The 18,744-nt window shown below is 42.9% G+C and overlaps 1 protein-coding gene across 2 annotated transcripts in view; it reads left to right on the top strand.

Moving 5' to 3' along the window:
- Positions 1-289: 289 nt before the first annotated feature.
- Positions 290-18,744, top strand: part of DYNLT3 (dynein light chain Tctex-type 3) — a 34,756-nt gene continuing 16,301 nt past the window's right edge. Inside the window, exons 1-2 of one of the 2 annotated variants that reach the window (XM_075850765.1) lie at positions 290-522; positions 11,085-11,126. In XM_075850765.1, coding sequence (XP_075706880.1) covers positions 496-522; positions 11,085-11,126 — 69 coding nt within the window. In that variant the 5' untranslated portion in view covers positions 290-495. The remainder of the gene's footprint in view (positions 523-11,084; positions 11,127-18,744) is intronic. The other variant, XM_075850764.1, reaches the window with a different exon arrangement.

Raw genomic sequence — 18,744 nt, forward strand, 5'->3', positions numbered from 1 at the left:
ATTCTCATAGCAGTATTTTACCTCAGAAGCCACAAGTGATATTAGAATAAATTTGCAGCATTTTCTAGCCTAGGCGTTTAGATGGCAATTATCTCCATTTACTTATAATAAACAGCACTAAAACCGCACATAAAACAACGCATGCGATTTAAACGGAAACAGCTCAAGGAAAATGTTGTGCTTTGTAAACTGAGCAATATTTTCACTTCTGTAATGATGCTGTCTGGCCACCAGGTGGCAGCACCGTCAGATGTATGTCCTGTAATAAGCTTGTCATATTTCTATCCAGCGTCTGCCGCACTCTGTGTGACTCCTCCTCCACAGAATGACAGCAGGACAATAATACAGGAAGCCGGGGTGGGACAGAACAAGCCCTGCGTGGAATGTAGATGTCTGTGTGTGTACAGCAGAGGCAGCTGATGAGAATAGTGGAGCTGAGCTAGCTGGAAGACAGACATCTGCTGCCTATACACCTGCACTCAGTACCGCAGCAACATGGAAGATCATCAGCACAAGGCAGAGGTAATGGGTGCTGGGTACTATGTCTATAGTGTGCCACGCACTGAACATTGGGCACCAGCACAATAGGATCACTGTGATGGCAGTGCAGCTGTAGGCATCACATAGTGCATGGATGCCAAGGGAAATCGGATTTCATGGTTAAAGAGGATCTGTGACCTCCCTGACATGTGTTTTACTAAATAATTGTATTCTACATAAAACAACAATTCTGGAGCATCTTTTATCGCAATTGCTACATCTTCTATGGAGATCACGTATGTATAATCTATTGTTCTGTCGCTTTATATAATGTATCCAACAGAACAGGGCATCTCAAAAGAGATCCAGCAACAAAAGTTTTGTCTAAGTACAAAACCATCTCACAAAGTATGAGGAATATGTATGAGGAATATGTATGCGGAATACGTGGGTACACTTACGTATTCTGTTACATCTTCCTGTACTAGAAAATGTCACAAAATGCTTTAGACTATATTTACACGACAGCGGGAAAAAAAACGGCAGTTAAAAACGGACCAACTGTTAGTTTTTTATGGCTGTTTTGAATCAGTGTGTCTCCAAATTTTCATCCATTTCCCGGGCGTCTCACCGTTTTTAACGGCCGTTTACCATCCGTTTTTTACGGACACAATTCCCACTGTAGATAATGCCCACATAGTGCAACAGTGTCCACTGTAATAGAAACAGGGAGAGAACCTCCAGCTCACCGGTCTGCGTCTCCTGGTAGCGTCAATCGGATCCCCGCGACGGCCCGCGGTGTAGGACAGCAATGTGGAGAAAGAAATGATCCAGCGCTGGTGGTGGTTTAAAAGGGAGATGAGAGTCCCATGTTTATTAGAAAAATACTAAAATCGAAAGGGAGACGCAGTCCCAAGATGCAAGTAGTCAGGATTTGAACCTGAGCCTACGCGTTTCGAACGCGATCTGCGTTCTTAGTCATGGCAAGTAAGGTGCTTACTTGCCATGACTAAGAACGCAGATCGCGTTCGAAACGCGTAGGCTCAGGTTCAAATCCTGACTACTTGCATCTTGGGACTGCGTCTCCCTTTCGATTTTAGTATTTTTCTAATAAACATGGGACTCTCATCTCCCTTTTAAACCACCACCAGCGCTGGATCATTTCTTTCTCCACATTAGTGTCCATTGTAGACAGTACCCAACAGTGCCTACATAGATATTGCCAGAGTTACCACTATAGATAGTGCCCACATAGATAGTACCACAGTGCCCGAGTGCCCATGATCATGGTGCCACACACAGTGCCCATGTAGATAGTCAGTGTCCACTGTATATAGTGCCCACAAAGTGCCACAGTGCCCATGTAGATAGTGCCACACACCCCCTGTAGATAGCGTCACACACATTCCCTGTAAATAGCGCCACACTGACCTGTCCCTGTTCCCGCGCCATCTTCTTCTCCAATGATGCAGGCCTGATCAGCGGAGGGATGCAGGTGGCATAATGATATCATCGCCCCACCTGCATCACAAAAAAGCTCCGAATGGCAGGGAAGGGAACAAATTTTCGAACCGTGAAAACGGTCGAAAGTAGAACATTTAAAAACAAAACGGGCGTGGAACTTCATTCTTTTGAGAACGGCCATGCGTGACATGGCCGTTTTTAGCTGTCGGTGAATATAGCCTGATGTCTATGTCTCACTATAACCAATACTTCTTAGTGTGCGTTCACATATATCAGTTGTATCAGCATCAGTGTTTCTCCCTCTAGTAATTACAACTGATGCAAAAATGTATCAGTGGCCATCAGGCCTTTTCACAATTTTTCTACAGAACCATCAGTTGTCATCGATTATTGATAGTTGACATTAGTTTTTGACAACAGTTTTTACCACAGTGGTCCACCAAAAAGGCAGTCTAGGGTCTGAAAATGTGCCAATTTTATCAGAGTAGGGCATAGTTTGTGATAGATTAGATACATGATAGATTAGATACATGTGTACCATGTCAGGTCTCTCCTTCTCTGCTCCGGCTTTGACGCTACACTGAAGTCTGTCATATTCAATGCAGCGCCAAGGCCGGCGCCGAAAGAGAGCCCAGAAGGCAGCTGCTGTCCACTGACCTCACCTCAGGTCAGATCTTCGAAGCAGCCTTGTGAACCTGCAAAGACGCCAAACACTAGCCCTAACTTCTGGGAGAAGCTAGTTTTTGGTGCTTTTAGGCTGGATTCACACGACCATGTTACGTCTGTAATGGACGGAACGTATTTCGGCCGGAAGTCCCGGACCGAACACCATGCAGGGAGCCGGGCTCCTAGCATCATAGTTATGTACGACGCTAGGAGTCCCTGCCTCGCTGCAGGACAACTGTCCCGTACTGTAATCATGTTTTCAATATGGGACAGTAGTTCCACGGAGAGGCAGGGACTCCTAGCGTCGTACATAAATATGATGCTAGGAGCCCGGCTCCCTGCACTGTGTTCGGTCCAGGACTTGCGGCCGAAATACGTTCCGTCCATTACGGACGTAACATGGTCGTGTGAATCCAGCCTTACAGTTATCCAATCCCACTCTGCATCTCCTATCTACACCACACCACGCTGCGATTGATGTTGTTTCTATTCACACAACAGGGTCCGGGTGTCAGCCATTAAAAACAACTGTCTTGGTCCGTTTTTGATGTCCGTTTTGCATCCGTTCCGTGTCCGTATTTCTGTTTTTGACAAATTTTTATAAACAGATGAATTTCATGTGTAGATAATGCCACAATGCCCCGTGTAGATAATGCTGCAGTGCCCTCTGTATATAGTGGCACACACCCCCTGTAGATAATGCCACAGTGCCCCTGTAGATAATGCCACACAGCCCCCTGTAGATAGCGCCACCCGTGGTTACCTCTAGAAGTGGACTCTCCGGCCAGAGTGTTGCTGATGCTCTACTTGCACTCCAGGAGTAGCCACTGACGTCACTGACCATATATGGACAGTGACTTCAGAGGCAACTCCTGAAGTGGAATCCCCAGCCACAGCGTTGCCGATGATGTTACGGGAAATTCCGCTCCAGGAGAAGCCCCTGACGTCACTACCCATTTATATGGACTGTGGCATCAAGGGCTCCTCCTGGAGGGAATCCCTGGCCACAGCGTCAGCAATGCTCTGGCCGGGGATTCCGCTGCTAGAGGGATCTACAGTGGCACTATCTACAGGGGGTAGCGCTATATACAGGGGGGTGGCGCTTTCTACAGGGGGGGCATGGGTGGCACTAAATTCCACTCCTGCTCCCCGGCCAGAGCATCAGCAATGCTCTGGGCGGGGATTCCCATGCCGGGTGCTGCAGGAAGGTGGATGCCCCAGCACCCGGCGTTCATCCATCTACAATGAATTAAGATAGGATATGGCGCCGGACACCCCTGGGAACCGGAACCAAAAACATGGCAAGTAAAGTTTTTGGATCCAGATCCTGTGCCAGTCCAGCACTGTACGACGCCACAACTTATGTCCCATGTGCCTGAACAGATCCCATAGAAAGCTAAGGGATCCGTTCTAGCCTCAGTTTCCCACCAGCTTTTCTGCAACATGGAGGGAAACTGAAAGGGACAACGCATATATGTGAATGGCTCCTTACAAGGTTTATGTCCGAAAACATATAGTACAGGTAGAGACCAGTACAGTGCATGTAGTAGAGGTAGAGTGCAGTACAGTACATGTATTACAGGTAGAGAGCAGTACAGTACATATAGTACAGGTAGAGAGCAGTACAGTACATGTAGTAGAGGTAGAGTGCAGTACAGTACATGTATTACAGGTAGAGAGCAGTACAGCACATGTAGAGAGTAGTACAGTATATGTAGAGAACAGTACATGTAGTAGAGGTAGAGTGCAGTACAGTACATGTATTACAGGTAGAGAGCAGTACAGTACATGTAGAGGTAGAGTGCAGTACAGTACATGTATTACAGGTAGAGAGCAGTACAGTACATGTAGAGGTAGAGTGCAGTACAGTACATGTATTACAGGTAGAGAGCAGTACAGCACATGTAGAGAGTAGTACAGTATATGTAGAGAACAGTACATGTAGTAGAGGTAGAGTGCAGTACAGTACATGTATTACAGGTAGAGAGCAGTACAGTACATGTAGTAGAGGTAGAGTGCAGTACAGTACATGTATTACAGGTAGAGAGCAGTACAGTACATGTAGTAGAGGTAGAGTGCAGTACAGTACATGTATTACAGGTAGAGAGCAGTACAGTACATGTAGTAGAGGTAGAGTGCAGTACAGTACGTGTAGTACAGGTAGAGAGCAGTAAAGTACATGTAGTACAGGTAGAGAGCAGTACAGTACATGTAGTACAGGTAGAGCGCAGTACAGTACAGGTAGAGAGCAGTACAGTACATGTAGTACAGGTAGAGAGGAGTACAGTACATGTAGTACAGGTAGAGAGCAGTACATGTAGAGAGCAGTACAGTACATGTAGAGAGCAGTACAGTACATGTAGTACATGTAGGGCGCAGTATAGTACATGTATTACAGGTAGAGAGCAGTACAGCACATGTAGAGAGTAGTACAGTACATGTAGTAGAGGTAGAGTGCAGTACAGTACATGTATTACAGGTAGAGAGCAGTACAGTACATGTAGTAGAGGTAGAGTGCAGTACAGTACATGTATTACAGGTAGAGAACAGTACAGTACATGTAGTACAGGTAGAGCGCAGTACAGTACATGTAGTACAGGTAGAGCGCAGTACAGTACATGTAGTACAGGTAGAGCGCAGTACAGTACATGTAGTACAGGTAGAGAGCAGTACATGTAGGAAGCAGTACAGTACATGTAGAGAGCAGTACAGTACATATAGTAGAGGTAGAGGGCAGTACAGTACATGTAGTACAGGTAGACAGTAGGTTTGCACAATGCATCGAAATATCAATACTATATCGATGCTGTGCACCCTCAAACGGTTCAATACCGTGGATTCATGCATCAAAATTTTTGACAAAACACCACAAAGATTACTTTTGTCCATGTGGCCTTATTTTTATTTTTCTGACAAGGACCTAAGGGTTCTCGGAATCTGGATATCTTTCAAAAACTGCTTTTATCTTTAAAAAGTAAATAAAAAAGATTTTGTAATACACTTACTGTCTGAATTCCTCTTCTGTTCTCCGCCATTGTTCCCATGTGCTTACTTGACTGCAGTGATAGTGACAGAACATTCCTTGGTCATATGATGTTATGGATACAGAGACAAGTTTCCAAAGAAAGAAGTCAGATAGTAAATATTCGTTTTTTATTTTTCTATTTTTATTTTACAGTCAAAGGCGCTTTTGGAAAATGTCCAGACAGCCCCTTTAATAAATACATTTTTATTGAATTTTAGAACATGTTGGCTGAAATGTACGACTGTTCACCACAATCTTTGCAACTACCATAAATATCATTACCTGTATAAGTTTTAATTTAAAACAGTTGGGGAGATATAGGAAAACTGGTGCAATAGGAAAGAGGAGGAGTTTCCCATAGTAACCAATCAGGTCCCTGCTTTTATTTTCAAAATGGTCTCTGAAAAATGAGAGGCAGAATGGGATTGGTTTTCCCCCTGCATCGGTTTTGATGAATCCACTTTGAAGTGTAAGGCTGGATTCACACGAGCATGTTACGTCCGTAATGGACGTAACGTATTTCGGCCGCAAGTACCGGACCGAACACACTGCAGGGAGCTGGGCTCCTAGCATCATAGTTATGTACGACGCTAGGAGTCCCTGCCTCGCTGCCGGACAACTGTCCCATACTGTAATCATGTTTTCAGTACAGGACACTAGTTCCACGGAGAGGCAGGGACTCCTGGCATCGTGCATAACTATGATGCTAGGAGCCCGGCTTCCTGCAGTGTGTTCGGTCCGGGACTTGCGGCCGAAATACGTTCCATCCATTATGGACGTAACATGCTCGTGTGAACCCAGCCTAACTATACTTTCAAAAAACTTTTGACATATCATAGTCACATGTCAGAAGTTTTGATCGGTGGGATCCGAGCACTTAGACCCCCAACGATTGCTAAAACGAAGTAAGAGAAGCGCTGAGGTGAGCGCTGTGCCACTTAGTTTCTGCTCGGCTTTCTTCGGAAAGCCGAACGAGCAGTGGACAAACTCTCTATAGAGCCCGTACACTGCTCGCTCAGCTTTCTGTGGAAAGCCGAGCAGAGCCAAGGAGAACCGAATCGACACAGCGCTCACCTGAGCGCTTCTACGGCTTAGTTTTAACGATCGGTGGGGGGTCTTAGTGCTCGGACCCCCCCATCCTATCAAAACTTCTGACATGTCACTATGATATGTCAAAAGTTTTTTGTAAGTATAGGTACACTTTAATTATCTGATTGGTTGCTATGGGCAACCTTTGTACTTTTTGTCGGGAGATATTTTGCGTATTAGAGGATGAATGTTTGTAACGTTTTGTAGTGCTCGACATGATGCACAGAATGAATAATAAACGCTCAGCATCAAAACATGACTCGCTTCTGAACAGTCGACATCTGATTGTATAATCTTTACCACAGACCACTGACGCAAATCGGACCCATCAAATTTTTTCCTTCAAAGCGATCAAAGGAGTCAAACTTTCCATAGACATTTTTACCAGGTCAATTTTGTGTCTGTGGCGTAATTTAAAGAGCGTTTGGTGTGATGTTACCAGACAAACAAGCTTTACTTTAGTAGAAGTCATTCCTTGTATAACTTGTTGATTAACTTTTTTTTAACTCTTTCAGAAATTCCACCGTTATAAATTTTGTACCATTTACTATGCGTTATAAATAACTTGTTATCTTTATTCTATGGGTCAGTACGATTAGTGCGATGCCAAATATGTGTCTTTTTTTTAGGTTTTACTATATTTGTACAATAGAAGCAGATTTCATGTTTTTTATGTTGCCGTATTCCAAGATCCATAACTTTATTTTCCCGTCTATGGATCCATATGAGAGCTTGTTTTCGGCAGGACGAGTCATTTTTTTTAATATAATTTTTTTGGGGTACTTATAAATGATTTATTAACTTTTTTCACTATATTTTAGGGAGGAAAATAGAAAAAAAAGCGATTCCGCAGTTTTTTGCACGCCATTCACAGTGCGGTTTAAATAATATGCTAAATTTATTGTATGGGTTGTTATGACTCCGGCGACATCATTTTACGATTTTAATGGTTGTTTTTTTTTTTTTTTACTGTGAACACTTTATTTAATTTATTTTTTCGTTTTATTAGAGGACTTCACAAGCGATTCTTTGACCACTGATATACGTAATGGTTTGGTATACTTTTTCTCTTATCCACCTTGAGGGAAGGTAAAACTACAACAGTACTGGCGCAGCAGGGGTCAGTAATAGCTGGGCTTAGTAGTTCTATAGCCGTCCCGGGCTCTTTACGATGTTTCAGTCAAGCCTACTACGAGAGAGACGGCAATAGAATAGCACCGCCAGTAAATTGTAAAAGCGCAAGGTTTATTATTACTCACAGACAAAATTTTAAATCAGCATGTAATGAAAACGTGGCACGCCAAGTGATCCCTGTCCCCCCCCCCCCTTATTCCTTGGTTGTTGTTGATCTCTGTCTGTCAGCAGCTACCACTTACCGCATATGTTTGTACAACTCCTAATGACTTCAATGACAGCTATATAAATCTATATGCTATGAGACCCCCCTAATGGCAGGTCCAGAATTTTGTCATTTAATACTATGGCTTTTTCTGGCACTTTTGTTTATGGGGTTCACCCTGCTGGTACTATTGTGTATAATCTGGCACTGTTTTATCGGGGGCACTTTGCTGGATATGAGGCACTATTAATGGTGACTCTCTGATGATACTGATAAGCGGCACACTCTGGCTGTCACTTTATGTGCGTTATTAGTGTACTGTAGTATCATTGATTTGTACTGTAGAACAGCGTTATTTATGTGTACTGTATAGTGGTAGTGCTTACGTTTACAGTATGGCAGCATCTACGTAAATAATCTACATAACCACTGTATGGTGACATTATTTATTTACTTTATAATGATGGCACTCACTTTGTCCATGTGTGTGTATACATCTATTTTTACAGTATATGGACAAAAGTATTAGGACTCCCCTCCAAATCATTGAATGCAGGTGTTTCATTCGGTCCTATTGCCACAGGTATATAAAATCAAACACCTAGCCATGCAGTCTGCCTTTACTTGGCAGACCACGCAAAGTTACAGAGCGGATCGCCAAGTGCGGTGGCGCATAAAGCATAAAAGTCTCCAACGCTCCGCTGATTCAATAACTGCAGAGATTGAAATCGCTTTTGGCATTAACAGCCACACAAAAACTGTGCGCTGGGATCATCATGGCGTGGGTTTCCATGGCCGAGCAGCTGCATGCCAGCCTTACATTACCTAGCACAATGCCAAGCGACGGATGGAGTGGGGTAAAGCACGCCGCCACTGGATTCTGGAGCAGTGGAAACGTGTTCTGTAGAGTGACGAATCGTGCTTCTCTATCTGGCATTCTGATGGATGAGTCTGGGTTTGGTGAATGCCAGGAGAATGTTACCTGCCTGACCGCATTGTGCCAACTGTAAAGTTTGGCGGAGGAGGGATATAATGATATGGGGGTGTTTTTCAGGAGTTGTTCTAGACCCCTTTAGTTCCAGTGAAGGGAAATCTTAGTGCTACAGCATACCAAGACATTTTGGACAATTGTATGCTTCCAACTGTGGAAAGAGTTTTGGGAAGGCCCTTTTCTGTTTCAGCAGGACTGTGCCCCGGTACACAAAGCAAGATCCATAGAGACACGGTTTAGTGAGTTTGGTACGGAAGAACTTGACTGAACTGCAGAGCCATGACGTCAACCCCATCGGACATCTTTGGACTGAACTAGGTGTCCCAATACTTTTGTCCGTATAGTGTATCTATATGGATTAATACTTTAGTTTTTCTGTTTTCTGATAATAATACTTTACCAAGTAATTATAAAACAAGCATCGTGCCTGCTCTAGGGCTGCTGCATCACTGTCATGTGACAATAGTTGCAAATTATAAATAATTTGAAAGATATTTTAAGATTGCAAATTCCATGGCAATTTTCAATACTTAACCAGGCTACTTCAATATTGCTCCTCATTAGGGCTCCTCTACATCAGTTTATATTATTTGCATATTCTATCCTAAATATAGAATCCATTTTATTCAGTGTGAGCAATAAAACAGCCGTTTTTTTGCCGTGTATATTTGGAATACATATACTGCCTTAAATGTTTAGAACAATGAGAAAAAAACAACTAAGGCTGGGTTCACGCTGAGTTTTTTGACTAGTTTTTTGGCACGGAAACCCCTCTGCAAAACTCGCTAAAAAACGGCCGAAAATGCCTCCCATTGATTTCAAAGGGAGGCAGGGGCGGTTTTCTCCCGCGAGCGGTAAAACCATCTCGCGGGAGAAAAGAGGGACATGCCCTTTCTTCGCGTGATTACGCCTCTGACCACCCATTGACATCAATGGGAGGAAGAGAAAGCGTATTTCGCGGCATTTTATGCCCGCGGCGCTCAATGGCCGCGGGCAAAAAACGCCACGAAGATCGGCGTGCAGGCAGAGGAAAATCTGCCTCAAACTTCCAAACGGAATTTTGAGGCAGATTTTCCGCCTGCAAAAAAAACTCTGTGTGAACCCAGCCTAATAAGTCTCTGAAGACTTCAAAAATATGGTGCACATTTATTTTTCTCTTAAACAAAATTTAAAAAAAGTGCTTTAAAAGGCTGTGGACACCTTTGCACTGAAGTAATTTTTATTGTTCATTTGCTTTAAGCAACTTTATAAATAGTCTTTATTAAAAATTTCCTCACATATTCTGTGTAACTCCTTCACCTAGCTGGTTGTCCTGCTGTTTCTGACATAGAACAGGCAGCACAGCTCCCTGCTGACATCTGTACATGACATAGAGTGTGGAGAGGAGGGTGGGGGGTCTTCAGGGAGGGCAGATCACATGGGCTGTCAGTATCAGAGTGAAAGCAGGAAGGAAAGCACACAGAGGGAGGGGGTGAATAACACTGGTTCTGCAGACATTATTCCAACTGTACCCTCCGCTCCCTCCATTTTTTTTGAACCCTGAAATGCCGATCATTTTCTTGTAAATCAGTAATCGATAAGGAATCCTAAACCATCATTTTCACATTAAAATGTACCTGTTTTTTAATATTTGGTTCAGTCAATTTGTCAATAAATTTTGCTGCTGTTGCATCATATAGATTTCTTAGTTTGACAAGTTTAAAGGTTATTCCCAATCCACAGTATGTGCCATGATTTTTTTTTTAAATAGATGCGGGTCCCAGCTCTGAGACCCAAACCTATTCCAGATTGGGGGTATCCAGGCGAAGAATGGATGTATAGGTTGCCACACATAGACACATAGGACCAGTTCTCAGCCAAGCCATCAGTTTAGTTCACTGACGGAATCGCCTGATAGCGAACGATGGAGCTTTTAGGTATTTATGTATAGAGGATAAATGGAATCTGCATCTGAAAATTTTTAAAACGTCAATTTAAAAAATGTTTAAAAAAAACGAAATCCATGTAACAAAACATTTCTATCATTACAGAACACTTTCACTGGCGATGAAGCAAGCACCATTGTCAAAGAGGTAAATCTTTTATGCAGTGTGGACTAGTCATGTAGAATTTATAAATAATTTATTTGCAAAATTACATAATATACACTTTTTTCCCCATGTTTTCCTCCTTCCTCTGAGGGGCTCGGCCTGATTATGTATTACATAGTCACCCATTCCTTTGCAGGGGAAATGTGTGGCAGCCCGCTGCTGTTTTGACAAATTGTTCTAGACGTATTCCGGACAGGTGATCCCCAGATGTAGTCACTTAAATTTCACATAGGTGGCAACCCGTATCTTTGTACAGACGTGGTGGATTAGGCCTTATTTACACAAACGTGTGCGTTGTGCGCGCATTGTAGTTCTGTGTGCCATCAGTGTTTGGTGCGTGTCTGCGTTATTTTCGCACATGGCATCCTTATGTCACGCGGTTTTGACGTTTACCAAATGAAATGAAGGAGGTGGTTTTCTTTTTCCCATCGTTTCTTGAGCAAATGTTGCGCGATTCACGCACAGCACACGGATGTGCGTCCGTATGCTGTCCGTGATTTTCACACACCCATTGACTTCAATGGGTGCGTGATGCGCAAAAAACGCTCATGTAAAGGACATGCAGTGAGTTTCACGCAGCGGACACACGCTGCGTGAAAAACACGGAATGTCTGAATGGCCCCATTGATTTGCATAGGTCCGTGCGACGCACGTGATTTTCACGGACGTGAAATACGCTCGTGTAAATAAGGCCTTAGTTGCGGATTTGCGGTGTGGGTTTGGAACCAGAAATCTGCAACAAAATACATGTAAATGGAATTTATAAAGGGTGAAGTAATAGGGAGGCAAATCAGCTGAAAATGTACAAAAAAATCTTGATCTTGCCCAAAAATTAATTATCGATTTTTTTACCTACATGACTGAACTTAGTCATATAAAGTTAGGTCCAGAATTATTTGGACAGTGACACAATCTTCATGATTTGAGCTCTGCATGCCACCACATTGGATCAACTGAGATGCAATTGTAGTGTGGACTTTCAGGTTTAATTCAAAGGCTTGAACAAAAATATCCTGTGAAACGTTTAGGAATTACAACCATTTTTCTACACAGCCTCTTCATTTCAGGAGCTCAAAAGTAATTGGACAAATTAACATTACCATAAATAAAAAAAAAATTTAATACTTTGTAGAGAATCCTTTTGTAGGCAATGACTGCCTGAAGTCTGGAACCCATGGACATGACAAAACGCTGGGTTTCCTCTTTTGTGATGCTTTGCCAGGCCTTTACTGCAGCTGCCTTCAGTTGTTGCTTGTTTGTGGGTCTTTCTGCTTTCAGTTTTGTCTTAAGCAAGTGAAATGCATGCTCAAACGGGTTAAGATCTGGTGATTGACTTGGCCATTGCAGAATATTCCACGTCTTTCCTTTAAAAAAACTCCTGGGTTGCTTTCGCAGTATGTTTTGGGTCATTGTCCATCTGTACTGTGAAGTGACGTCCAATCAACCTTGCTGCATTTGGTTGATTCTGAACAGAAAGCATATCCCTGAACACTTCAGAATTCATCCGACTGCTTCTGTCTTCAGTCACATCATCAATAAACACTAGTGACCCAGTGCCTTTGGTCGCCATGCATGCCCATGCCATCACACTGCCTACACCATGTTTTACAGAAGATGTGGTGTGCTTTGTATCATGAGCCGTTCCAAGCCTTCCCCATACTTTCTTCCTCCCATCATTCTGGTACTGGTTGATCTTAGTTTCATCTGTCCAAAGAATGTTGTTCCAGAACTGGGCTAGCTTCTTTAGATGTTGTTTGGCAAAGTCTAATCTGGCCTTTCTATTTTTGAGACTAACTAATGGTTTGCACCTTGTGGTGAACCCTCTGTATTTGCTCTCATGAAGTCTTCTCTTTATGGTAGACTTAGATACTAATACACCTACTTCCAGGAGAGTGTTCTTCACTTGGGTAGATGTTGTGAAGGGGTTTTTCTTCACCATGGAAAGGATTCTGCGATCATCCACCACTGTTGTCTTACATGGACGTCCACGCCTTTTGGAGTTCACAAGATCACCAGTGCTCCCTTTTTGTTCAAAAATGTACCAAACTGTTGGTTTGGCCACTACTAACATTTTTGCTCTATCTCTGATGGATTTCTTCATTTTTTTTTCAGCCTAACGATAGTCTGTTTCACTTGCATTGAGAGCTCCTTTGACCTCATGTTGTGGGTTCACAGCAACAGCTTCCAAATGCAAATGCCACACCTGGAATCAACTCCAGACATTTTACCTGCTTAATTGATGATGGATTAACGAGGGAATAGCCCATGCAGCCCATTAGGGTATGTGCACACACACTAATTACGTCCGTAATTGACGGACGTATTTCGGCCGCAAGTCCCGGACCGAACACAGTGCAAGGAGCCGGGCTCCTAGCATCATACTTATGTACGACGCTAGAAGTCCCTGCCTCGCTGCAGGACAACTGTCCCGTACTGTAATCATGTTTACAGTACGTGACGGTTGTCCTGCAGCGAGGCAGGGACTTCTAGCGTCGTACATAAGTATGATGTTAGGAGCCCGGCTCCCTGCACTGTGTTCGGTCCGGGACTTGCGGCCGAAATACGTCCGTCAATTACGGACGTAATTAGTGTGTGTGCACATACCCTTAAATAGCTTTTGAGATAATTGTCCAATTACCTTTGGTCCCTTGGCAGCTACATATTAAAGAGCTGTAATTCCTAAACCCTTCCTCAAATTAGGATGTGAATACCCCCAAATTAAAGCTAAGAGTCTGCACTTTAGGCCCATATTGATTATATAACTGTATATTCAATATGTTTTGGTAAACATCTAAAATGCCAAAACTTGTGTCACTGTCCAAATAATTCTGGACCTAAATGTAGTTTTTATACTCAGCTGATCAACACCTGTCAGTAGAATATATTCTTGTAAAACCCTGTTGTCTTGAGTGTGGAGTCTAATATTCTTTCCCAAGTAAGCTCATACTTCCAATTGTGGAGATTGGGCATAACGTATCACTCCCAGAGGTGTAATAATGTAGCCCCACCAAAGAAGGGAATTCTATTTTATTTAGGTGTATTACGCTGCAGAAAACACGCAGCAAAACCGCAAGATATTCACAGGAAAAAACGCACCTGAAGGTGTATTTTTTTTTAATGCGTTTTTTGATACGATTTTTACATTTTGCTGCACAAATCGTGGTGTTTTTATGCTGCAGGTTTTGCTGTGTATTTCTGTAGAACTACAGGGATAGAATTCGCAAGTGGAATTGCGGGATAAATTGACATGCCGCGGTATCAAAAATATGCACCGCAGGTCAATTTATGTTCCGACAATAAGCACGGCAAAACCGCACATAATACGCATAGTGTGCATTGACCCTTAGGGTGCAGTCATATGTGGCGTAAATCCCCATAGTGGAAAAATCCACTGCGGAAATTTACACAATGTATTTCTATGAGTGAACAAAATCTGCAACACACATGATTTCAATTTGTGCGTAATTTTGTCTCTGCAGAAATACTTTGCGCTGCGTTTTCTGTATATTTTTGATTCAAAATTTGATCATAGAAGTTAACGTGTTAATTCAGCTGAGGACTTTGCTGCAGAAATACTGTTGCGTATTTTTACTGCTCTATCCAGGACAGCCAATTCGTTCTTGTCTCATCAGTTAAAGCAGCTGTTCAGAATCAATAGCTTCTGCACTCCTTCCCAACCAAGGGTTTCTATTTTCAGTGTATTATAATAAATTCTCCTTACAATTATTACAATGTATACTGTATGTGCATACTCATAAACCGGGACCTAGATTTCAGTCCACATGGAAATGCTTTGTATCACAAGGCTTTGGCTTCTATTGTGATATAACCGATAGATACACAAATTCAAATAGGTGTATACAAAAGTACAAGACTTGCTTTATTTTAAACATACATCAATAAAAATATATAATGTTAGATTAAAGAGAGGAGAGAGGAATGAATCCTAATGGAGGGTGGTAGGACTGAGATGATATGCAAGATAGCAACAACATGTGTATTAGGGAACAGATATCCTTTTCCCGAGTATATATGTGCTTACAACCCCTACTGATACTGAGTAAACATCAAAAAATGCATTCATGGCTTAGGGCCTGTCCACATCACCGTTCCTATCCGCTGAGAGGTTATGTCTGAGGTTTCCGTCAGGTTAGCCCCTCAACGGATGGCAAACTGAAACCTTAGCTTCCATTTCCCTCACCATTGAACTGGATGGTGACGGAAACCTAGCTAATGGTTTCCATTTGTCACCGTTGTCGACTGCGTTATTGATGCCGTCAAAATGACAGAACCCTGTCAAAACTGTGACAAACGAAAACCATTAGCTAGGTTTCCGTCACCATCGAGTTCAATGGTGAGGGAAAGGGAAGCAAAGGTTTCAGTTTGCCTTTCCGTTGAGGGGTTAACCCGACGGAAACCTCAAACAGAACCCCTCAGTGGAAAGGAACGGTGATGTGAAGACCGCCTTAATACAAATAACTATCAGAATAGGGATAATGTAGCACCGTCATAAGAAAAGAGGATGCATAACATACACAGACTACTTCCTGGCCCCAATGTACATTTCGCCCAAAGCTCCGTCCTGGGGATACCAGGATTGAGGATCACATACTATTTAAATAGAACTCGGCCAGACACTGAAGACCATTCCACCTGATTTAAATAAAGTACCTGATCATTTAGTGTGTGCTCGTTTGAATGAATTGAGATATAATACAGAAATGGCCGCCATGAAATAGGATCAAAAAGCATGTGATCAAAAACATGTGACCATCCATGTGAAAATGCCATAGTAAACCATACGTCATGACTAGAGACGTCATGACGTAGTAGGCGTGTATTAGCGAACGCACATGGGTGGGGTTCAGAAAGATGCCGTGCATACATAATGCACAGGCATCAAAGGCGTAGAATCTACGTGCACCAAGTCAAGGCGACGCCGGGTCCCGTGATGTCAAGTCGCCAGACGTGCTTCAGAGTAGGAGGCGCCAACTGGGCATTGTAATAACTAGAGGCGGGCATAGAGGCTGAGCGACTTGTAAAGCACGTCAGAGTGGGAGGAACCATTGGCACTTATTTAGAAGCAGGATAGTGCAAGTACACACTATGTAACAGGTACAACTAAGGGGAAACCTAGTTAATGAAAACCCAAAATTTAGTCTCTCAGAAAATTAGAATATTGGTTAAAAGTTGAAGATTGTAGACTCATGTGTCACATTCTAATCAGCGAATCAACACAAAACACCTGCAATGGTTTCCTAAGCCTTTAAATGGTCCAACGACGACGCGTAAAAATACAGCCTCGTCAAAAGAAGTGCAGGACACTTCTTGGGACGTAATTGGAGCCGTTTTTCATTGATTCCGATGAAGAACAGCTCCAAATTACGTCCGGAAAAGACGCCCCGCAAAACGCGAGTACATGCAATTACGTCTGAAAACAGCTCCGTAATTTCAGACGTAATTGCAGTTATCGTGTGCACATACCCTTATAGTGAAAAAAGAGGGTGCTTTATTAACCCCAAAAGGCTCAGGTTGTGTGAGCCGAAATGTTGCACTTTTGGGGCCAATAAATTACCCTCTTTTTTCACTATAAGCATTTGTGTGTGCTGCCTATTTACTGCTTTCTATCTATCTATAGAAATATATTATTATTATTTTTTCCTACATTTTATTTGGACTAAAAAAGTTAAGTTGTGAGGCATCTTCAAGATTTCAAAATTATTATATTTATTAGGGCTACTACATGTTTATATTAGCCTGACAGAGGCCAAAAAAGTGTTGGTCTCCATCGGGCTGGTATATATTGGTTTACCTTTTTTTTTTTTAAAGGATCGAATAGCGTTGCACACCATGCTACTTGAGACGTTTTTACAATGTATTCCTTTTTTAATATTTGATTAAGATAAGTATTTAGTAATAATATAGCACATTTAGGGAAAGAGTGGTGAAGGGAGAGAAGTTAGATCCCACTTCTTGGAGTGTAAGGCTGGGTTCACACAGAGTTTTTTGCAGGCAGATTTTGCTCTGTCTGCACGGCAAGTTTTGCGGCACTTTTCGCCCGCGGCCAATGTGCGCTGCGGGCAAAAAACGCAGCGAAATAGGCTTTCTCTGCCTCCCATTAATGTCAATGGGAGGTCAGAAGCGTAAACGCCCGAAGATAGGGCATGTCCCTTCTTTCTCCCGCGAGCCGGTTTTACCGCTCGCGGGAGAAAACCGCCTCCCATTGAAATGGGAGGCATTTTCGGCCGGTTTTTGGCGAGTTTTGCGGCGCGGTTTCCGCGTCAAAAAACTCGTCAAAAAACTCAGCGTGAACCCAGCCTTAGGGTGACAACAGTGTATTGTAAGGGTATGTGCACACGAGAAGTGCCTTTTACGTCTGAAATGACAGACTGTTTTCAGGAGAAAACAGCTGCCTCGTTTCAGACGTAAAAGCTCCTCCTCGTATTTTGCGAGGCGTCTGTGACGCTTGTAAATCTTGAGCTGTTCTTCATTGACTTCAATGAAGAACGGCTCAAATTACCTTGCAAAGAAGTGTCCTGCACTTCTTTGCCGAGGCAGTCAATTTATGCGTCGTAGTTTGACAGCTGTCAAACGACGACGCGTAAGTGACAGGTCGTCTGCACAGTACGTTGGCAAACCCATTCAAATGAATGGGCAGATGTTTGCCGACGTATTGTAGCCTATTTTCAGACGTAAAACGAGGCATAATACGCCTCGTTTACGTCTGAAAATAGGTCGTGTGAACCCAGCCTTAGGCACCAGACAGGGACTCTACAAGCATGGATATAATATTATTACAGCTCTTTTAGTTATTTGGGTCTTTAATTGTCCAACGTTTCATCTGCAGAAGCAAGCCAAAAAGGATATAGAAGGCTATATGTTAATGTGGATGTTCATAGCTGAAAGTCCACAACTATAAGGTTGGGTTCCCGCAGTGCAGTGGATTTTGCAGCGCAGTGCTGCGGATTTTGCATGCGCTTTTGTAGCCAAAACCAAAAATGAAACCTAAACAGAAGAAATATATAAAGAAAGGCCTTATAGATCTCCTCTCCTGGATACAATTCTGGTTTTGGCTAAAAAAAAAAAAAAAAGCATGCAAAATCTGCAGCAAATCTGCACTGTGGGAACCCAACCTTATACTATAACACCATTAGGCCTTATTCACACGAATCTGTATTTGGTGCGTGGCTGCGTGATTTTCGCGCATATGGCATCGTTATGACACTTTTTATGTTTAGAAACAGAAATGAAGGAGGTGGTTTTATTTTTCCCTTCATTTCTTTAACAACTGTTGCGCGAATTGACTTCAATGAGTGCGTGATGCGCGAAAAACGCTCAACTATAGGACATGTCGTGATTTTTACGCAGCGGACACACACTCTGCATGAAAATCACGGACTGTCTAAACGGCCCCATTGAGTTACATAGGTCCGTGCGACGAGCGTGATTTTCATGCGCGTATCACGGACGTTAAATACGCTCGTGTGAATAAGGCCTTAGAGAAAGAGCAACATTGTCACCGCTGACAAAAGGTTGTCGCATCTGCTCCTACAGGTTCAATATATTTCAGTTGTGCAGCTTTTATAGTGATATGTGTGTT

Source organism: Rhinoderma darwinii, chromosome 2 (assembly GCF_050947455.1).
Source record: "Rhinoderma darwinii isolate aRhiDar2 chromosome 2, aRhiDar2.hap1, whole genome shotgun sequence".
Classification (NCBI taxonomy): domain Eukaryota; kingdom Metazoa; phylum Chordata; class Amphibia; order Anura; family Rhinodermatidae; genus Rhinoderma; species Rhinoderma darwinii.